Source organism: Microtus oregoni, unplaced genomic scaffold (genome assembly GCF_018167655.1).
Source record: "Microtus oregoni isolate MIOR12 unplaced genomic scaffold, Mior012 000040F_ref0000088, whole genome shotgun sequence".
NCBI lineage: Eukaryota > Metazoa > Chordata > Mammalia > Rodentia > Cricetidae > Microtus > Microtus oregoni.
The window spans coordinates 1886482-1909609 of NW_024543207.1; the positions used below are offsets into that span (position 1 = coordinate 1886482).

Here is a 23128-nt window from a genome sequence, read left to right on the forward strand (position 1 = left end):
ATTCACCTTTTTTAAAAAAATTACTTTAAAATTCCGTTTGTTTTGTGTGTCTGTGTGTAGGTCACGGGACAGTTTGCAGGAGTCTATTCTCTCCACGATGTGCTTCTTGGTGAGGCCCTGTTTTGATTTCTCTTTTCCTTTTCTCTAAAAAGTCACAGAATGTCGTTCCACCCAGGACGAGGGTGTCCCCGAGGACGAGGAGGACATGGAGCCAGACCCTCAGCGCCAGCTTTCAGGCCCCAGAATCTGAGACTTCTTCATCCGCAGCAGCCTCCTGCGCAATATCAATATGAACCTCCAAGTGCACCTTCGAGCACATACTCGAACTCTCAAGCCCCCAATTTTATGCCTCCACGACCAGACTTTGTACCTTTTCCTCCACCCATGCCGCCATCAGCCCAAGGCCCTGTCCCACCCTGCCCTGTTAGGCCTCCTTTCCCCAACCACCAGATGAGACACCCTTTCCCTGTTCCTCCCTGTTTTCCACCCATGCCCCCTCCAATGCCTTGCCCCAATAACCCACCAGTCTCTGGAGCACCTCCCGGACAAGGCACTTTCCCCTTCATGGTGCCCCCACCGTCCATGCCCCACCCTCCGCCCCCTCCTGTCATGCCCCAGCAGGTTAATTACCAGTACCCTCCTGGCCACTCACACAGTTTCCCACCTCCCAACTTCAACAGTTTCCAGAACAACTCCAGTTCTTTTCCACCCAGTGCTAACAATAGCAGTAGCCCTCATTTTAGACACCTTCCCCCGTACTCACTCCCAAAGGCTCAGAGTGAGAGAAGGTCCCCAGAAAGGCTTAAGCACTATGATGACCACCGACACCGAGATCACAGTCACGGGCGAGGCGAGAGGCATCGGTCCCTGGAGCGCCGGGAGCGAGGCCGCAGCCCCGAAAGGAGAAGACCTGATAGCCGCTACCGGTCAGAATATGACCGGGGGAGAACACCGTCCCGCCATCGCAGCTACGAAAGGAGCAGGTAAACCCGCCTGCAGAGTACTTGAATAAAGCCACAGAGACACAGGCGTGGCCAGTTTTTATTGGATTCCAGACCAGCAAAAACTTGTGAATTGTTCTTTTGTTTGTTTTGTTTTTTGAGACAGGGTTTCTTTGTGTAGCCCTGGCTATCCTGGTACTTTTTTACTAGACCAGGCTGGCCTCAAACTCACAGAGATCTGCTGACTTATATACCTATAGTGCTGGGATTAAATGCTTGCACCACTATTACCACCACCACCTGGCATGTCCTTTGATTTGTAAAAAGAAAGGACATGATTTAGACTCCTTAGAAGAGAGACTGAGAAGTGAATACATTGTTGTAAAGAACAGAATGTGAGTGGGGCGGTGGTGGTTCACTCCTTTAATCCCAGCGCTCAGAAGGCAGAGGCCCCTGGATCTCTGAGTTTGAGACCAGCCTGGTCTACTAAGCAGGTTCTAGGACAGCCAGGGCTACACAGAAAAACCCTGTCTCAAAAACCTACAAAAAGAAAAAAAGGTTTTGAAAAGCATTCCAGACTTGTTCTAATCTTGACTGTGTGCTTTAGTCTGCATTTATTTGCTAAGTAAATAGAGTTTTCTAGAAATCAGTAGGTAAAGGGAATCTTTGGATGCTTCTGCTGTAGGGTTAGCTCATTAGGTCTTGAGATGTCAGTAGACTTCTGTTGAGTGCTTCGTGCTAGATATGACTTTGAAAACTGCCCATGTAGACGGTGTCCGTCCCTCTAGTAAACCAAGAAGGCGTAGTAGAAATAGCACCTAGAATTTCCTTAGGCACGGGCCATTTCTTTAGAGGAACGCTCAGCAAAGCTATGGTGTTTTGAGTCTTCTTGCTGAACACAGCTCTGTGTATTATTTCCTCTAAGAGAGCGGGAACGAGAGAGACACAGGCACCGGGACAACCGCAGATCACCATCTCCGGAGAGGACCTACAAGAAAGAGTATAAGAGATCCTGGAGGTAAGAACTAGTAGGCTCATCTCTTACAGTTCACCTTCTGTGTGTGTGCCGCTCTCTGCCAATGTGCCTTTCAGCTCTGGCCAGGGGCTGGGAAAATAAGCCCAATACTGTTGGTGTTTAAGGAAAATCATAATTATCCCCTTACTAGAAAGTGTGTATATACATATGTCTATATATATATATATATATATATATATATATATCATCCACGGTTCGAAAAAATACAAACTAATAAGTCTAGATTAAAAAAATAAGTGTAGACAAAAGCCTTGAAATTTATTCATAATTATGTTCTTAAATTTACTAGTTTCAGAAAAAACAGCAAAGTGTTCAGTTTTGCCCCTTTTTGCAGATGGACCCGTGACTGTGATCGCTACAGTTTAAAACATCACTTCCATGTTTAAAAGCCAATCTGTGCTCTTAGATCATGGGGATTAAGAGTGGGTCCTGGAGTCTGACAAATTGGAGCTTGATTATTTCCTCAGCTTTGTTAGATGTGAAGTTATCCAACCTTTCTAAGGCATAATTCTTTTACATAAAATGAGAATAGTTATATTTTCCTTATTGACTGAAGTGCCACTGAAATAGTAACATTAAACTGTTAGAACTAATCCTAAAGTAAGTACCAAATGAGTGGTTACTATATATAATTATATGAGACATAGGTAGTGTTTTAGTTAGGTTTTCTATTGCTGTGAAGAGACACCCCAACCATGGCAGCTCTTATAAAGGAAAACATTTAATTGAGGTGGTGGTTAATCTGTTTTTCTTCATCTGTGTTTTGCCCTATGGACTTTTTACCTTTTTTCTGTATGTTCTACTCTGTGTTTGCTAATTGGCGGTTGTCTGTCTGTCCCTGGGCAACTTCTCTTATTTTGCTCTGTCCTCCAGTCCTGCCTATCCTTCTGCTTTTTATTAGACTAATCAGGTGCCTTAAGCCAGAAAGATGAAACAACAACACATCTTTTCATAATTAAACAAATGTAACACATTCTTACATCATTAACAAAGGCAGCAGAAGCAAATGTAACACACCTTTACACAGTTAAATATTCTGCAACATAAACAAATGTAACACACCTTTACACAGTTAAAGTAATATTCTGCCACATAAACAAATGTAACACACCTTTATACAGTTAAAGTAATATTCTGCCACATAAACAAATGTAACACACCTTTATACAGTTAAAGTAATATTCTGCCACACAAACAAATGTAACACACCTTTACACAGTTAAATATTCTGCAACATAAACAAATGTAACATCTTTACACAGTTAAATATTCTGCAACATAAACAAATGTAACACACCTTTACACAGTTAAAACAATATTCTAGAACAAGTTCATGGCTTCATATGTTTTATTTTGACTAGAGCTTTTTGGTTTTTGGTAGCAAAACTAATAGTGCATGTTTAGAAGTTACAGAAATTTCTGAGGCGGTCTCAGATCTGTTCCCAGGCTGTCATGGAGCTGACTGTGTATCAGGGAGGTTAGAACTTGAAACAGGCTTCCTAGCTTTGCCTCCGGAGTGCTGAGATTACAGGCATGAGCCTGTCCCAAAATAAATTTTGACTGTGATCTAGAGGTACACTTTCTTGGATTACAGTAACTTTAGTTAGTGGACAGTGGGTGACCACTGACTTAATAATGTGGCTGTTCTTCCTAGCTGCCTTTTTGAAGGATTTTTAGGGTCTACCTAAATTTAATAGGCTTAAGAGTCTACTCCATATTTTCCCCTCCAAGTACACCCGTAGAATTAATATTCCTGTTTTTAAGCCCCAGGAATTCAAGAGTAGTAGATTTCTTACCTTCTTTATTAAGTTGATTTTAGTATTTTGGGGGTCAAAATCAGCCAGTTTTGATTCACTCAGTAGTAACACTCAAGTCTGCTTTTCCTGGGGTAGGCGTGTTAGCAGTGCTTCACTGAGATAGGTTGTCGGGCTAAATCCATAGCCAAGTGGAGGCCATGCTTTAGGAAGCTTAAATCTTTTTGTTTTAGGCAAAGCAGCATGTGAAAGATTCAAAACTAGTATCTTCATTGATGAAATTGTCCATAAGTAGAGATTTGCAAATTTTCTCAGTATCTTTTTCTTCTAGGAGTTACGGTTTACCAGTTGCTCCTGAAGCTGCTGGATGCACACCAGAATCACCTGGGGAGATTAAAAATGTAGATTCCTGGGTCCCAGCTCCAGAGACCACTGCGAATCAGTAAGTAAACCTGGGGCAGGACCTGGGAATTTGTATTGTTAAACAAATAAACCAGGTGATTGCCGGTTTGGCATCACTGGTCTAGTGAAAGCTGGTGTGGGGTATTGGCATGGTATTTGCATGCAGATGGTAAATGCACCAGGTAGCTTTGATTATTTTTAATAACTACCTCCCCCTCCCCCGCTTTGAAGTCGTTCTCCAAGCAGGGAGAAGAAGAGAGCTCGCTGGGAGGAGGAAAAAGACAGATGGAGTGACAGCCAGAGCTCCATCAAAGAGAAGAACTACACTTCCATCAAAGAAAAAGAGCCGGAGGAGGCGCCTGCTGACAGAAATGAGGAGGAGGAGGAGGAGCTGCTTAAACCTGTGTGGATCCGATGCACACATTCAGAGAGCTATTACTCCAGCGACCCCATGGATCAGGTGGTAGGTCTGACGCGGAGACCACTTCGACCGGGATTTCTCCAGCGCAGCACTGTTGGTGTTTGGGCCAGATAACCCTTTGCGGGCGTTGCCTGTGTATTGAGTTGTTGCCCACACAGTGTATAAGCAGCATCTGTAGGTCCTATGCATTTGGTGCTAGTAGCATCCTTCCCATTGGTGACAGCCAGAGCTGTCTTCTAATATGACCATCTGTATCAGCCTCTCTGAGGCTGTGGTAAATGCCATGACCAGAAACAACAGAGAAAGTTATTTTGACTTATGGTTCCAGAGGGTTAAAGTTCAAAATGGCAGGGACCCGGCAATGGCAGCAGCTGACTGGAGCAAGAAGCTGAGTATAGCAGTAAGAGCCCTAGCAGGCTTTGTCTTCTGAGACCTGACAAGATCGGGTGCCTTCAGCATGGTGTGGAAAGAGATCACACCCCAGTGGCATGTAGGAAGCAAAGTGCAAGAGCTGTAAGGCAGGGTGAGGGTATAAACACTCAGCGCCTACCCGCAGAGACATACTTCCTCCAGCTAAAGGTTCCAGAACTTCCCCAAACAGCAGCACCGCTTATGCACCAAGTGTTTATGCTTGGGCCTAGGAGGGGTGGGGGCATTTCTCACTCAAACCCCAATATACCATGAGGGGAAATCACCCCAAGTTGGGAGTCACTATTGCTAACTAGTGTTTGGCGGTGTGCCTGTGTGTGTTTCCTTCAAACGGCAGGTAAAGAATTCAGGTTTTATTTTGAGCTGTATCCTTGACCCAAAGATCACTAGCTATAGGAAGTTTCCAGGACATCTTGGTTGATTTGGGGGAAGGGAAGCCGTCTAGTTGCCTTTCCATAGCGGGACTCCATGGACATAGCACATGGGATGAGCTCCTATAGCTCAGCTGTGGGCACCGACATTGCTCTGGCGGACTCAGCTCTCCACAGCTGACTGCCCTTCGTTTTTCTTCATCTTCACTTTATTTTCTCCCATCCTCTCTTGTCTCTGTTTATTCCCCGTAAGGATTATGTTAACCCTGTTAATTATAAATTAGGCTCTTATCGAATACTTGCAGCAAGTTTCATTAATTAAATGAGTAAGTTTATACTATAGATTTGGGCCCAAGACGTTGGCCTTGTGAACCAAGGAGTTAGGTAAGATGGGGGTTTGCTGTTTGGGATTTTGTGAAAATAGAGACTCTCCTTGACTTAGGACAGGGCTACATGCCAATCACTTATTATAAGTTGAAAGTGTCTTAAGTCTGAGATACATTTAATAAACCTTCCAAATGCCATAGTTAACCCTGCTCTGCCTGAGGTGTGCTCAAAGCACTTAGGTTCTACTCTGTAGTTGGACAAAATTATCTTCTTTTTTTTTTTTAAATATTTATTTATTTATTATGTATACAATATTCTGACTGTGTGCATGTCTGCAGGCCGGAAGAGGGCACCAGACCTCTTTACAGATGGTTGTGAGCCACCATGTGGTTGCTGGGAATTGAACTCAGGACCTTTGGAAGAGCAGGCAATGCTCTTAACCACTGAGCCATCTCTCCAGCCCCCAAAATTATCTTCTACAGAGTCTGTCTTACAGTGATGTATTGAGTGGTTCATGTCAAGTTTTGAAACATGTATTCAAGAACTCCTGGCAGCATAGTATGCAATAGAATATGGGTTGTGTCTTTTTGTAATGGCGTGGCTGCCTGGGGGCAGCATCTCATAGTCACCGCCCAGCTTCTCAAGAGAGCACCATACAGAGAGTATTAATTTGGGAAAAGATTAAAACCCCACATCTGAGGTACAGTTTGCTTTTCTTAAGCACTTATTTATTTTGTGTGTGTGTGTTCATGTGTGTGATCATGGGACAGCTTGTGGGAGTTGGTTCGTTCTATCCACCACGAAGGTTATGGGGTGGAACTTGGGTTGTCAGACTCAGCAGCAAGAGCCTTTTCCTGCCACGCCATCTTGCTGGCCCTGAAATACAGCTTCTGCTGAGTATGTATTGCCTTTAATCTTTCAGTTGCTCCTATCGAGATCCTTATCTGTGGGGGACTTGAAAGATTTCCTTGTCTTTGGCAGAAAAGGGTTTGAGGAATCCGTGATAGTGGTATGATACTTGACAAACTGGAGCAGGCTTTTACATCAGATGGCTCATGTTATGTAGCAAAAGGAATATGTGTGCTGTGCACTTTCATGGCGCTGACATTTTATGCCCTGTTTCTAATGTTGTCCTAATTGTCTCAATATCTGTGGCAGGAAGTCAGTGTTCTGTTAGTGTACGGCCTGTTGCCATATGGAAATGCTGCCACTTGAATGAGATGGGTTTAGTTTTCTTATAAGAAGGTGTGCAGAGGGAAGACATGGGGTCGGGGATAGCATTCTGATGCTGTCTTGAGAGTCTTCCATAGTTGTAGAATTTTGGTCCTTGCCCAAATTCCTCCGTTATCTGTCTTACAGACAGTTGTACGCTGTCATGTGGGTGCTGGGAATTGAACCTGGGTCCTCTGGAAGAGCAGTCAGTGCTCTTAACATTGAGCCATCCCTCCAGCTCTTCCCCCTTTCATCTCTGCCAGAGCTGTGTCGCTCATCTCCAGGAGTTTGTTTCCCCCTGTTGCCAAAGCAAAGCTTTATAAGCTGTGTGGCTTCAGAAACAAGTGTTTATCATTTCACAGCTCCAGGACTGACATTCAGCTTGGGTCTCATTGGCTGAATCAAGGTGTCCGAAGGGTAACAGGGCCCTTTCTGGAGTGCTAGAGAAAATGTTTTCTCTTTCATTAAATTGCTGGCCGAGTTTTGTTCCTTGTGACTATTGAGCAGAGGTTCTGGTCCTTGGTTAACATCTTCTGTGGGTTTCTCACTCTTGGCAGTATTTGTATTTCTCCTCATTCCCAAGACTCTACCACGACATCTCTGCCATTCTTACCACCTTCTCTGCCAGAGACAATAAGATTTGAAGGCTGATGCCAGACTGCAGTTGTCTTCTCAGCTTCACCTTTAACGGTAGAAGAAAAGGGAACTGGAGAGATGACTTGGTGGTTAAAAGCACTGGGCGCTCTTACAGAGGAGCCTGGTCCAATTCCCAGCACTCACCTAGCTGTTCACAACTGTCTATGTCTGTCACCCTCTTCTGACCTCCCAGGCACAGTTACACACACGGTACATGGTGGTAAGAGTGTCAGCTGTCAAGGCAGCAATAGTCGTGGGAATGAGGAGGGACTGACAGAAAGCAGTGCTTCCTCTTCTGAGTGGCAGCTCATTGATTTGCTTTCGTTTTACTTTTTATATAGGAAAGGTCTGCTTCTTAAATGCTGTGGTTATTGGGTCAGTGGTCTGGGCGTTCACAGGGATTTTCCTTCTGGAAGGAGAGTGGGCAGCAGCAGAGACTCTGGTGTAGAAGCCCTGTACTCGCAGCAGAGAGAGGAGGCGAGGGGACTTTCTTTTTGCCCCAAGGGTCATGGAATTTTTTTAATGCCACACCTACTGGGCACTGGCAAACAGTTCCCGTGCTGCTCAGTGTTGAAGTGCATTTTCCCGAACTGCCAGGCGAGCAGTCGTGTTTGGCTCAGAGGCTCACTGCCAGTGGGTGGCATTTTTCTTTTCAAATATCGATTGTGTTGGGGCTTTAAAAATGGCATTTTGTGGTTGAAGGTTCTTAGTATGGTGACTATTAATACGGCTTCTCATATTGCTCCTTTGCTTTGAAAAGGGAGATTCTACTGTCGTCGGGACAAGTAGGCTCCGAGACTTATATGACAAATTTGAGGAAGAGTTGGGGAACAGGCAAGAGAAGGCCAAAGCTGCTCGGCCTCCGTGGGAACCTCCGAAGACCAAGTTAGATGAAGATTTAGGTGAGTGGAGGAGCCTGAGACTGCTCCCTTATTACTGCTTAATGCTGGCCTCTTGGGAAGTGTCCTTCAGAGTCCCAACTTGAAATCCTCAAGTTGTAATCAAATACAACACGAAACTTACCCTCTTAACTATTGGAATCATCTAGTTTCGTATTTTTAAGTACATGTGTATTGCCGGCAACCAGTTTGCAGAACTCTTCATCCTGTCAGACTGAAACATTCACACTGAGCAACAGTCACGGTCTCCCATCCCAACTACCACCACATTCTGTCTGAATTTGATGACTTCAGGGCCTTCACCTACATGGGATCTTGTAGTATTTGGCTGGTTTTTGTGGCTTATTTCACACATAATTTTCTCTCTCTCTTTCTACTTTCATACAATCACTTTCAGGGGGACTACAATCTTGTCTGGCTTTCTTTTTTTGAGGAGTCTCATTTAGTTTAACCTGACTTCAAATTCACTACCTGACTGAGGATGGCCTTGAACTCTTGACCCTCCTACCTCTGCTTGAGTACTGGGGATACAAATGTGAGACATCACACTAGAAAGGAGTAATATCCTTAATTGCTACTATCAAGAGAAAAAGTATAAAATCTTCAGTGTTGCTTTCATATATAGCCTCGAGTCTCGCATTTGGGGTGCTTCTGCCCCCTTCCCTCCAGAATTGTTCTGCTGCATTCAGGGTCTAACCCAGTCTCCGTGCCCTGACCACACGGCCCCTCTTCGTTCTTCCTCTCCCATCAGTCTCCTCTTCTGTCCAGGGCCTGGGTTGCAAGTGCCTTTTTGTGAAATTGCCTGACCTTGGCTCATAGTGGACTAGCTCTTTATTTAATTAATATCTTTTTAAAGTGTGAAATCACTATTACTGTGTTATTTTTTTATTTGATAATTCTTGTCGAGAGAGGGGTCCTTTGTCCCAGCTGCCCGGCTAGCTTACGCCTGAAATAATCACACAGAAACTGTATTCATTAAAATACCCATTTAACCCATTTCTATTAATTGTATTGCCACGTGCTAGTGGCTTACCAGCAAGATTCTAACCGGTATCCGTCTCAGGCAGGAGGATCCATGGCTTCTCCCACTCTGCCCTTCTTCCCAGCATTCTGTCTTCTCTGCCTAAGTTCTGCCCTATCAGGCCCAAAGCAGTTTCTTTATTCATTAACTAATGAAAACAACACATGAACAGAAGAACTTCTTACACCAGATAATCGTTGTTATTATTAGTTCTTGTTTTCTTTATGCAAATCTGTATTTTCTTTGTTTCCCTAGCTAGATTATGACAGCGTTACATGCCGCTTGTTTTTCATGGCATGGCTTAGCAGTGTTTGGTGTTGATTAACTCCCTCCAGTTTACTAGAGCAGTAAACAGTGATCACAGCTGCCCCTTACCTTCAGAGGTTTAGGGCATTTGGAAGTCTTTGCAGAACCTTTGTTTAAGTTCATGAACCTCTCCTGCTTTCTCCTGCCTTCTAGAGAGTTCCAGTGAGTCTGAATGCGAGTCTGACGAGGAGAGCACCTGCTCCAGCAGCTCAGACTCCGAGGTGTTTGATGTCATTGCCGAGATTAAACGCAAAAAGGCTCACCCTGACCGGCTTCATGATGAACTGTGGTACAACGACCCGGGCCAGGTGCGAGTGTTTTTATGCTTTTGCTACGAAGGTTGCAAACCCACACATCACAGTTACGACTCAGGGCCGAGAAGATTCATGTTGGCTGGTGTAGAAATGGAACTTCACTTGCCGGGCTTGTGTGTCATTTGTCAGAGCTATTTCCTTTGGGTTCCTTGAATCACGTTTGTAGGTTCCTTGTTGGGAGCAGGGTAGAAGTGCTGTTATTAAACCTGCAGTTGGAGGAAGAAGAGGGATGGCAGGATGAGGGAAAAAGCTTGTGGGTCTTTGTAAAGCAGTTCATCTGGAAGGGCTCTTGCTGCTAACTGGTGAACGGAATCATTCTCTTCAGTATCGTTTCTTTTAGTTGGTAACAATTGTGAGTTTTTCTACATTCTCTTCTTGGTTAAGCATGTGAGTTAATGATATAGCAGCTGAAACATTTAAAAATTTCTGATTTTTATTTTATTTTGAAGTAATATTTGATAAAACACAATGTCTATAAATATATATTTGTTATTGTTGAGATGGGATCTCATTATGTACTTTTGTCTTGCCTCTTGATTGCTGGGTTACAGGCCTGTGCCACAGGGCTTGGTTCTAAATGTGGTGTCTTTTTAACAGATTTGTATCTTTTTTTTGTTTTGGTTTTTTGAGGCCAGGTTTCTCTGTAGCTTTGGGGTTGGTTCTGGAACTCACTCTGTCTGGCCTTGAACTCACAGAGATCGGCCCTCCTCTGCCCCCAAGTGCTGAGATTAAAGGTGTGTGCCACCACTGCCCAGCTTAACAGATTTGTATCTTACAAATACACAGTCCATACAAAAATGTGTCTTTTATGAATATGAATTTGTAGTGCATAGTAGGACATGTCCCTAAGTACAATAATTTGCCAGTTACATTTTGTGAATAGGTTCATTCGTACCATTCAGTATTAATTAGAATTTTTTTCTGATTCTTGTTAGATAACAGCTATTTTTAAATTATTTTATGTTAAATGTATGGGTATTTTGCCTGCATATCTGTCTGTGCACCAGGTGCATTCCTTGTGCTCATGGAGGACAGAAATGGGCATTGGATCCCCTGCAACTGCAGTTACATATGGTTGTGAGAGACCACATGGGTGCTGGGAATTGGACTCCTGTCCTCTGGGAGAACAGCTGGTGTTCTTATCCATGGAGCCACCTCTTTATCTTTCAGGTTTTATTTTTTGAAAAGGGTTAATATAATTGAAATTACATTAGAAAAATGTACTTTGTGATGCCCTGGAATTGAGTAGAAACTTTTGTCCATACCCGATCTTTTTCACCAGTGGCTCTCCTCTCTCAGGAAGCGTGAGCCTTGCTTTCTATGTGTTGCTGCTCAGTTCAGCCTCCTCGAGCTCCGTGATTGTTTTACTGTTTTGTTGATTGTACTTGGTTTTCTGTCCTCAGTGTGCTTGAGCCTTGTGCAGTGGTCCATGTGGCAGCATAGACCCTGGTGGAAGGCAGGAATGGAGGCTGGTTGTGCCCTGGAGCTAGGAGGGCTGGTAGTAGGAGTGTGTTGTCGTTGTTGATGGAGAGTTAGAAAGCCTCTTATTGGCCAGCTGTTTCTTCAGATAACATCCTAGCACTGTTTTTCAGATGGTAATGCAATTTTTCTGCTGTACTTCCAGGAGTTTAGATTTCCCAAAAGACTAAAAGGAGTTTAACATTACTATTTCTTGCCAAAGTCTTATTGGAGTATTTTCATTTGTATTTTAATTGAGTGCAATGAATTACAAATCCTAGAACTTGAAAAACAACAACAAAGCTATCAATATATAGTCACCCTTTGGTATCTAAGGAGATTTTGGTTCTATGGTCTGCAGATACCAAAATCCACATATGTAGAGTCTTTTATGAATATGGTGCAGTATTTACATATAAGTGACATACCTCTTTTATGCTTTAAATTTCTAGGTTACTTATAATACCTAGTACAGTGTAAATACTGTGTCAGTAGTTGTTACATTGTATTTAAGGAATGAAAAAAACTATTCATTTTCAGTATAGTTACACTGGGTAACTCCTGGGACTAGCATTGGGACTAGCATTGTACATGGAGGTTAGAACACAAGCACAGGTGTAATTCTCAGCATGCGTGGACATAAGTGTGTGCTGCATGTGTGCATGGAGGTTACAACACAAGCCCAGGTGTTGCCCCAGCATGCATGCATATAAGTGTGTTCCTGTGTGTGCATGGAGGTTAGAACACAAGACCAGGTGTAGTCCTCAGCATGCGTGCACATAAGTGTGTGCCTATGTGTGTGCATGGAGGATAGAACACAAGCCCAGATATAATCCTCAGCATGCATGCACATAAGTTTGTTCCTGCGTGTGCATGGTGGAGGTAATGTGATCATCAGGGGTCTTCCGCTTATTGTTTGAAGCAGTTTCTTATTGGCCTGGAACTTTGCCTCTCTGGCCTGGTTAGCTGGTTTGAGAGTTCCAGACGTGTGTCGCCTTGCCTGACTGTTTATGTGGGTTCTGGGGCTCTGACCCCGGTCTTTACACCTGTGAGGCAAGGGCCTTAACAACTGAGCCATCTGCTCAGCCTGGACACTGGCTGTTACGACTGTTTAGATTTTGATTTCAGGTCATGTTTGGGCTTCACACGTGTGTATCACATACATACATGAGCTATTCTATTTAATGGGGTTTCATGTCCCTGGGTATAAGTCAGGCCTCCTCTCTATCTTGTGTATGCTTGGGGTGTGTGGTAGAATACCCGTCTTATTTTCCTGTGCTGCCCAGCACTTCATTTTCTCTCTTTAGGCCTTGCCTAACCACCCACAGCAGCTCCAGTGCTACGTCCATTTAGATGGAGTTTCTTTTTCTTCAAAAATCTAAGTGTGTTATTTGTTCTCCTTTCTAGAGTAAATGTTACTTGAATTCATGGACTTTGCTATTTATCCTCTTCGGCTTGGTACTTACTGTTCTGAGAGGTGTTCTGCATTGTTCACGTGCAGAGTCAAGTGAAACAGGGTGGAAGAGGCTATACATACATTAAGCTGTCTAGCACTTGAAGCTTTTTATTCTACTAGACACACCCGCTCCCGCACTTCATACATACTTTAGTTTTTAAAACATGTAATCTGCAGGTCATCTTCAGAGCAGTCTGTGCATACCTTTAGCATATGAAGTACATTTGTCTCTGTGTGTAAAGTCCTTTTCCCTGAGATAAGAAAAAGGGAAGTACTCCAGAGAGGCAGGAGACGCGAGGGCTAACGGTGTGCTGACACTGATATTTCCTGCTTGGCTGCACAAATAACTTGGGATTCCAGCGTTGTCATACGGTTTCCTTTTATCATATATTATAGACAGTTTGCAGCTTTATTGGTTTTGGAACAGCTGTTTAATCTTCTAACCATGACAGCCTCTTCAAGGCCTCAGCACTCATGACATTAAACCTCACAGTTTCCGAGGCATCATTGTGCCTCCTGTGACTTTTCCCCCAGTGAAACTGAATTGCGTTCTGTTTCTGACAGATGAACGATGGACCACTTTGCAAATGCAGCGCCAAAGCCAGACGCACAGGAATCCGGCACAGCATCTATCCTGGAGAAGAGGTAACTGGCTGAGGGATGGTTGTGTAAGCACCAAGGAGCCACGGGCAGACAGATGCCATTGTTATTCTTTTCCTGTTAAATGAAATAATGTCAAAATAATCTTTTCATGTTCCTGGTTATAGGCTCTGTTACTGACAGTTACACAGGGAAGGTATTTGGGCTTTGAGTAGACTACAGAATGTTGTCAAGGAAACTGAAAAGAGTTTGGAAGGTTCATGTATGTTATCTGTGTTATTATGTGTTCTCGAATTGGATCCTCCATAGTATTAGTGTCCTGTTTTTTTCAGTGGTTGTGGATTGCCCCAGGGAAATGTTCTTATGCCAGCCATGAGGCTCATGTCCTTTTCCCCTGGGGACCTGCCCTGTTTCTACCTGCAGGGACTTCGTCTTCACTACAGTGCTTGTCAGAATGGTCTCTGCCAGCTGTCGAATTTCCATTGACCACACAGCCCAGGCTTGGCTCTCAGGGGCACTCTAAGCTTGAAGGGACAGACCATCTTTCTACTGGAGTCATTTGCAACTACCCTCTGTAACTCAGTAACAGCCCATACCTGGGAACACGAAACATGATTAGTTTCCTAGGATATTTTTCCTCACTAGCTTTCAGTTTTGTAAGTTATTTTCATTAATCCCAGGATTACTGTTTTATGATTCAACACATTACACGTACACACGGAATATATAAGTTCTTAATTTCTATGTAAAACTTGCTTGAGGCTCTAGTAAAGCTATGAGACCGCCTGATCATTTCAGCTATTCGGTTCACCTTGGAGGTCAGCGAGTGTGGTGAGGAGTTTTGACAGGGTTCCATCTGTGGGCATCTGTTCCTGTACCTCAGGCAGGGTGTTGTGACCTGTTGCTGGGGATCAGTGTCTGAGAAGAAGGATCAGGGCAAGAGTAAAGGGTCAGGGTAACCGAGAGACGTTGTGAGAAATTCCAACCCTCATTTCTGACTGTGATGGAGGCAGATATGTTGACTGAATGAGTTGCCGTGGTTCAGCTGCTCTGTGGCCTAATCTAGTCAGCTTGACAGAATTACCTTTTGTTTGGCTGGGATGGCCTTCATACCTTCATATCCCCTGATCTCCAGAGCAGCCGTTTTTAGTAAGCACATAACCATGGGAGAGGGGGCTTCGTAGCTGGGAGACCTCACAAGAGCCAGCCTCTGGACCAATAGCTGTAGCCTGCATGCTGACTGCATTCCCTATAGTTAGGCAGTAGGCTTTTTCAGGATGGGAGCCCAAGTGGGCAGTGCTATCAGCTGGATGCCTGTGGCCTATATTCTACTTGTTTGCTCTTGTAAAGATACAATGGGCCTAGGTAGTCAATTGCTACTCATGGTAGGTTGTTCTCCAGGAGTGGTACCAGTGGTGACTAGCCATTTGGATAGATGCTCACTAGCATAAGGTTAGCTGGCTTGTCTCTTGTTAAGTGGGGCCTGTGCTGTTGGGTTCATCTAAAGCTTCCTTCTCTTATTACTGTGGTCGTTTCAGTCATGTGCCCATCCTGTCAACTCTGGGATGGTGTGGGGACAGACATGATTGTCCTAGTCATTTTGAGTTGTTTGGTGCCATATAGCTGCTGTCTGATGGTCACCACACCAATGAAGGCATCATTAAGCCCCTCCCGTTAGCCCAGTTCCAAGTCTTTCCCAAGACCTTTTCATTCTTGATCTTTTGGTCTTTTTCCTTGTGGACAACATCAGGGTACTTCCTTTCCCATTCAGGGTACCTGATGGGGCATTGCTAGAACTGTTCACTGGAGAGAGTTCTCCCATTGGTGTCCCTCAGAGTCATCCCAGAGCGAGACTGTAGTACACCTTGCTTTTGTTTGCATCCACCTTCTAAATTAACCGGATTGTAAGCCAGGCCTGAGCTCCCCCATCTTCATCATTATATCCTCAGCCATCGGTTGATGCTACAGTGTTGAAGCCAGTGGGGATCTGGGCCATCTGCCAGACAGCCTGTCTGTCCCTTGATCCTATTGTGTGTTTGATTCTGAATGTGCCACCTTCCTTTGTGATGGATTGTTGCCTGTGCCACTCAGCCTAATTGCTTATTGGGATTGACAGAATCCAGTTTATGACAGGCAGGTCTGGACACATATTGATTTGGTGTCATCCTAAAGCTAGGCCTTCCATACTAATCAGGTACACTAACTACACTTACCCCACCACTGCCCACATCCCCCCAAGGCATGCCATTCCTTACTTAAGATGGCCTGGCCTAGGTCCAGGGACCAGTCTTGTGATTCTCCAGTGCGGTCTCCCATGAATTCCTCTTGGCACCTTTTCCTGACCTTGCTGTAGGATCTGCTCAGTTGTTGGTCACAGCAGCAGGAGTGCTATCTGTCTAGGCTTGCTAAGGTGTCTGTGTCCCCACGTGATACTGTAGCCTTTTGAGTCACTGTATAATTGGCCAGAGCTCCTCTCTTGTTGGGTGGTTTTGGCTGTCCTAAGAACCTGTAAAGAACTTCTGGATGTTCTGCTTCTTTCTTCACTGTAGGAAGTGGATGGTACTCTTATCTTTTACTTTGGAGATGATGTCGTGGTGGTTCATAGATAACTGGACTTGCTAATAGTTTTGGCTGTGGTAGGTCCTTGAACTTTGTGGGTTTTATCTGATCCTCTGTAGCACATATATCTTTATTAAAGTTTCTAGCTTGAGTAACATAATTTCACAGAGATAACGGAGGAGGTTGATCTGTAGTACGTCTGGACATTTGGGACCCTTATGAATATTGGGGTGGAAATTAAGAATATTGGGTAATACAGAGAGAAGTAGTGAGAAATTCCAACCCTCATTTCTGACTGTGATGGAGACAGATGTGTTGACTGAATGAGTTGCCATGGAGTTTGGTTGATGTCTTATTGAGCTACAGTACTTGGCACAGCAGCTGCCATCAGAGCTGCTGCTTGGGAGAGACATGGTAGCCTACTGTCACCCTCCAGGATCCTTTACGGGGTACACTGGTGATTTCAACAGTGCTAGCACCTTGGTGAGCCTTAAGTATGGCACAGATCTCCATTGTCTTTTAATGCAGGATCATTTTTGGTACTTGAGTAATTTGCCTGGTCATGCTGTTATGCTCTTCTTTCACCTTAGGACCAGATGTGTGGAAACTGTTTCATATGCCAAGTTATGTCAGTTCCAGTGAGCAGTCAACCGCCAGGGAAATGACTGCTGGGTATATCTGAGGTAGAGTTACTAAAGCAGATGTGGCCAGCATTCCATCATATTGTCTACTCTTACAGGGTGGGAGGATAATACATCCATCTCTATGGTATCGATTATTTGGTTACTGTGTCCAGTACTCACTGAACTGTCTGGCTGTCCCCTTGCCACTTTGTACAGACTCTCAAGGAAATAGCCATGGGACCTGTTGAGGAAGGATAGATAGCGTACTCATCACCAGCTGTAGTCCTTGCAGTGTGCAGGATCTTTTCTTCTGGAATCTGATTGCTTTTCCAGCCAGTGGATTTTAATCTCAAAAATCTTGATGAATCTTGGAACTGGTCAGGAAGTAGTATGACTATTCAGTGGAGTGTTTGCCTTTAGCCTCTTGGCTCTCCTTGAATTCTTCTGCTTGTACAAGCTGCGCAGTACTCTCGTTGGTTGCTCGTTATTTTGTACCCAGCAACAACATGTTCTGTTAACTGTTTTCATGGTGCAGACCCCCTTGGCTGGCGCTCTGACTTTACTAGTCATGATGATGATTATGTGACGTGGCTTCTATTGGCTTAGTTTCCAGATTCCGTCATCCCTGTTGTTCTTGACAGACTCCAACTACTGGTCCTGTGGTCTGTCCTATCACAGAGGAGGCCACCATTGAACTTGGTGATGCAATACTCGGCCCTAGCACATTTGTTTTGTGTGTCCTTTGGGGATTTTCTACATAGTCCTAGTTGTAAGTACTGCTTCCATCCCAGCATGCCCTCTTCTTTTCTTTGCCATTCGGTTGGGCACATCTGGATTTTCAGCATCACTTAGATGCACCATTGCATCTTAGACCCACCCTTGGAGGAAAGAAACTCCAGTATCTCTTGGTGGTTTTCCACCCGAGTTCTCCCAAGTCAACAAACTCTTCCTTAACCTGAAGCACTCTTCCCATCTGGCCCTATGCAGACTCCCTGCTGGGACATGCTGCCTATATCTTATAGCTCCTTTGGGAAGTAAGTTTTTCCTCCAGACACCTGTACAACTGGGTCATACTGTGAAATAACTTTTATTGTAGGTCTGTTGGCAAGGAGGCTGACTGATTGGATACTGTATGTGGGCTGAGGTATGGCGGACACTGCTGTCTGATAGGATCTTCCACTGTCTTCTGGTATAAGGGAGTGATTGGTCTAAGCAGGGAGGGATGTGCCGTCTCTGCAGAGTCAGGTCCAGAGGGCCCTGACCTTGTTTGGCTGTCAATTGTCCTTGAATTATGGCTGTTTCACAGGTCAGCTCTGACTTGTTGCTTTTTCTGAAGTCTCACTGCAAGTGAGGGGAAGTTCCCTTTGGATCTTCAAGAAGCCCTGTGGCACTCACCTTTCTCCTCCTCTGCCGTCACGTTTCTCTAGAGCAGTTCTCTCAGTGAAGTCTCAAGATTAGTAGCAGCTTCACCTGGAACTTGTTGGGACTGTACACTTACAGCCCCACAAGCTGCCACGGGGAGAGCTTGCTGAGATTTCATGAGCCCTCCAGGTGAGTTCATGGCAGACTGGGAACTGAGACCATGGTGAGCACATGGTATTTAACCCTTGCCATCTGTTTGTAAAATCCGTGGCCCTTCCTCTTGTAGACCTCATTTCTTTTATAGTCCTAAATCCGTGTGGTATTGTATCAGCTCTTCCATTGTGGTAGCCTCCCCATGTCTGGCCCCCTGATGCCAGGGATCATTTGTACTACACTTAGCACCAGTGAGGGACTCTCTGGTGTGGGAGTGTTTCAGCTCTGAAGTGCTGTCTTTGTTCTTATTTCCTCAGCTTGTTTCCTCCTGATACCATCCGCTGCATCTTAGGTTCCCTAGAAGCAGAGCTAAGGTGTCTCAGGTGCAGGGTTGGAGTGATGCCACTCAGGTCTGGGTTTCCCCCAGTACCACTGCAGCTTTCTTAACCTTTGCTCAGTCATTTCAAAGAGCTATTCCCTTAATGACGGAACACCTGCCTCAGGCTAAACACAGGTACCTGAAAACAGGATGAATGTCCCAAGTTCCAAGAGCAGTTTCACGTGGGGATTCTTCTGGTCAGTCAGTCATTTGTCTCATGGCTGTGTCTAACCCACGTTGGCTGTGTGTTTTGTGATAGTGCTGCCAAGGTAAACTGCCCGAGCATTGGGCAGTGCCCAAGACTCGTTCGTGATATGAACTCAGCTGGTGGGGAAGCCAGAGTCCTCAGGCTCATTTCCTGGGACTGCCCTACAGTCCTGAACATGGTAGCTGGAGACTAAGGTGGGATTCTTATAAGCAAGTGAGCCATCACACTAATTTCTGTGGAGAAGTAGAGAGTGAGTAGTGACTGGATAGGATTAGGAAGTTTGAGATTTCCACTCTTGGTTTGGTCACTTTGTGCTGCCTTTTGATCTGCTTCAGCTTGCTACATGTACTTCCTGTTTCTGCTGTGGAAATTGCTACCAGGTGCAATATGGCAAAATGATTCTTAAGACCACTTTGGGCCTGCTCTTCGGCAGGTGATTGACAGGAAGATGGTCTGGATGCTATGGGTAGGAAGTGTGTTCCCAGTTTGCAGAGCCGACAGCCAGATGGTTTGTCCCCAGTCCCTGCTGTGTACGAGTGTGGCTGGTTCTGAAAGGTCTTGGCATCATGATGCCGCTGCACAAGAGGGCTAAGGAAAAGCTTATCCGCAGAGAGTACATGCACTGTATGTCAGGGGGGATCTAGATGAGTACCTGCTGATGGACTCGGTAGAGCCCACAGGATCACTACACCTCACCCATAATCTCTCCTGCTGAGAGCATGGCATTCAGTGGAGAGTGCTGCCCCCTGTGATGCCTGCCAGGGGCTGTTGCTGCAGTACTCCCTGTGCCACAAGCAGCTGTTCCGGCTGAGCATACGTGTAATGTGTGTATGCCCTTGCAGGATAAGTGGCAGACTGCATCCTTTTGGTACAGACATAACTGAGAGAATGCTCGGGTCTCCCCGGCGCCTCTCAGAGTTGCTTTACTCTGCCTGACTGATCAGGAGCCCTGTGATCTGCGGAGTGTTCATGCTGAGTGAGATGTTGTTATTCACCTCTTAGGATATGGTTAAGGAGGCAGCTACCACATACATAATTGACTCAGATGTAAAAGCTTTCACCCAGACACCACTGAGCCCACATAGAGGTAGGCCCCTGGCGTGGGAGCCTTATGTTTGTACCCAGAAAATGTAGTCTGTAATTCCCAGGCCAAGAAGCACAACAGTTGGTAGCAGACTACTAATGTGGTTACTGTCAAACAAGGCTTACTCTGGCGGGGCATCACACGCTCCTGTACTCTGCTGCGGTAGCTGTTACTATAAACAAGGCTCACCCTGGCGGGGCATCACACGCTCCTGTACTCTGCTGTGGCAGCTGTTGGTGGCCTGGCCCTACTGCACTCTGGCACAAGCCTCCTCACATTGAGCAGTGAGGAAGGGGAGGGGACTAGTAAGACCTTCAGGCGTGTCCCAAGGGATGTTTGCAAGTGTTATCTCCACGGGATGCGGGATGGGAGCCGCTTGGGAAACCCTCATCAGTTCACCTTGATCAGATGTTTTGTACGGGCTAAAGATCCCGTGGAGCTGACGTAGCTTTTAGAGATAAGTAGGCTCCTCAGGGCCTGACTACCCTGGAAAGGGCAAGGAACTCACAACACCAGCAGTCCATCTACTTTGTACTACTGTTCAGGGCCTTTGTAGGCTCTGACCCTTCTGAAGTGCAGCAGCTTACACAGTGAGTAGACCAGTCTCTACTGGTAGTTATGCCAAATGCGGCTCCCAAATTGTTTCTGGATGGCAAGCCTCATGAGTCCTTCCAAACCCTCCTGGATGCTGACAGCTCTTACGTATCTACTTGTATTGAATAGAACCATATCATACCAATAACAGGTCCAGCTGTGTGTCCCGGGGGTCTAGCCATGTCTCCCAGGTACCCAACTGATGGCAGATACCCATTCACTGAGGTCATGTATTTGGGGGACATAGAGCCTACAGACACTTCTGGTGTCACTGAGCACTAAATCACAGGTCAGTGTGGTCCTCACTCCAATAGTACATATTAGGAAGGTTGAGAACCGGTGATTGGCCACGTCTTTTTGTTCATTTAGTTCATGCATAGCAAAGCGAATAGTCTGTGAGGGGCACACATAGAAGCAGGTGTCAGCCGTGAAACTGACAGTGTAATCTATTTTAAAAGAAAGTTATTTTCTACTTAATTTGTAAAACTTTCATTTTGTTTGCCCAGGCAATCAAGCCCTGCCGTCCCATGACGAACAACGCTGGCCGTCTTTTCCACTACAGGATCACTGTCTCCCCGCCCACCAACTTTTTAGTAAGTTGCTGATGAAGTCACACTGCAGCCTGGGATGGCCTGGAGCTTAGCTGTGTAGCCAAGGCTGGCCTCTCACTTTAGACGTTTCTCCTGCCTCATTTCCAAAGTGCTGGGGTTATGGCCTGAGCCGTCACACTAGCCTCTGATTCAGTTCTTATGTCATTTTTATTTTAAAATCACTATGCAGATAAAATTTGGCTTTATTGTGATGTTTCAGCTTTCTTCTCCCACCATTTTATTATTTCTTTTGTGTTTGTATTGGTACCATGCACTAACCAAATTTATAGAGCCAGTGAATCATGAAACTGCTATTGGAGTAATGAGTGGCAGCGTGAAGTAGGGCATTTCCGAGTTAAAAGTCAGTGGGCAGCTTATGGCCTTGTGACTGAATCAGAGCGTTCAATGTATAGTAAGTATGTCAGTGTGATAATATGGTATACTTATGCACATGTGCTACATTCTAAGTGGTTAGCATAGCTAATTAATTTTCATAATAACTGTATATATTATCCATACTACCATTTGGGACATTAATTCATGTTTCATAGATGAGGCTAGGTGATTTGCTCAGGTACTAAGCAGTATGGTGGTTTTTAGAAGACAGGGAGTCAATGTTCATGTCTGTATGCTGTGCTGGGCCACATTGCTTCTTACAGTATGAAATTTGCTAATTCTGGTTACGTATGTTGAGACGTCTTGATTACAGAAGTATTCATAGTTACATATTTTCATAACTTATTTAGCTATACTTCTGTGTTATCAACTTTACCCATTTAAATTGTGTAATTCATGATGTTAAGCATAAGTACAAATGCGTAAAACCATCTAACTTTAGAACATTTTTGTTATCCTAAAAGAAACTTTATATTCTTTAGGTGGTGTGTGTCTGTGGACTTGCCTGGCCTAGACTTTTCATAGAGGTCATATGGTAGCTGCTTTTTCTGTCTTTTTCTTGTTTACATAGAGTAGGAGTTTAAAGATTTGCCTGTGTTGTGACATGTATCAGTAGTTCACTCCCCTTTCTCTTTTTTTCTTTTATTCCATCTAGAATCTCTTGTATCCAAGGCAGGCACTCTGCCACAGAGCTGTGCAGCTTACATCCTTTATAGTCTTTTTATGGCCAAATACTATACCCCTATGAAGTGCGTGTGTGTGTGCACGCGTGTGTGTGTTGTATAGCTATGGCATATTTCATTTGTTCATTCATTAAGTTGATAGACTTTGGGTTGTCTCCACGCTTGCTATTGTGAATAGTGCTGACAGTAGTATTTGTGTGGACTAAGACACGGCTCAGCAGTCTAGGGAACTTGCTACTCCAAGACCCTCGTTTGGCTCGCAGCACCCAATGGCAGCTCACAACTACCTGTAACTCCAGTTCCCGAGGATTTGATTCCTTTTCTAGCTTCTGTGAGCACTAAGCATGCAAATGGTGTATAGACATGCACATAAAATAGAATTGGATGTGTGAGGGCTTGGAGATGACAGGGAAGTAATTACATGTTTTTACATTTTAATCAAAGAGTATTTGTATGCATGTATTTTTGATGTCTTCTGAGGACTGAGATTGCTGGTTTATATGGTAGGCCTGTGGCCTTGTCTTAAGAGTGGTCATACCCTTCATTATTATTGCTTGTTTTATCAGAATTGTCTCATTATATTTAATGTAGTCTTCTTGAGTCACTCAGATAGAAAGTGACAGTGATATCGACAAAAGGAATGATGTGTATATGGATAATCTTTAGTTCTTCCCCGTACACGTATACACACACACACACACACACACACACACACAATTTGTGAAACTATGATGTCTAGTACCTAGGTAAGAAGTAGCTTTTAAGCTACCAATCTCTATAATTTGCTCTACATTTGGCATTTAATATCCAAAGGGCTGGCTATTAAGAATGACATACAAGGAAGAGAGTCTCTTATAGTGAGATTGGTATTTATACCATGTAATTATAGATCCTGTTTTTAGGTAATTGAAGTT

General features: G+C 44.6%; 1 protein-coding gene across 3 annotated transcripts in view; it reads left to right on the top strand.

The window, feature by feature from the left end:
- Window positions 1-23128, top strand: part of Drosha (drosha ribonuclease III) — a 107264-nt gene that overhangs the window by 5975 nt on the left and 78161 nt on the right. For all 3 annotated transcript variants that reach the window (XM_041632209.1, XM_041632211.1, XM_041632210.1), the window contains exons 4-11: window positions 153-983; window positions 1867-1959; window positions 4063-4173; window positions 4365-4596; window positions 8290-8431; window positions 9909-10063; window positions 13548-13628; window positions 21052-21138. In XM_041632209.1, the coding sequence (XP_041488143.1) occupies window positions 153-983; window positions 1867-1959; window positions 4063-4173; window positions 4365-4596; window positions 8290-8431; window positions 9909-10063; window positions 13548-13628; window positions 21052-21138 (1732 nt within the window). The remainder of the gene's footprint in view (window positions 1-152; window positions 984-1866; window positions 1960-4062; window positions 4174-4364; window positions 4597-8289; window positions 8432-9908; window positions 10064-13547; window positions 13629-21051; window positions 21139-23128) is intronic.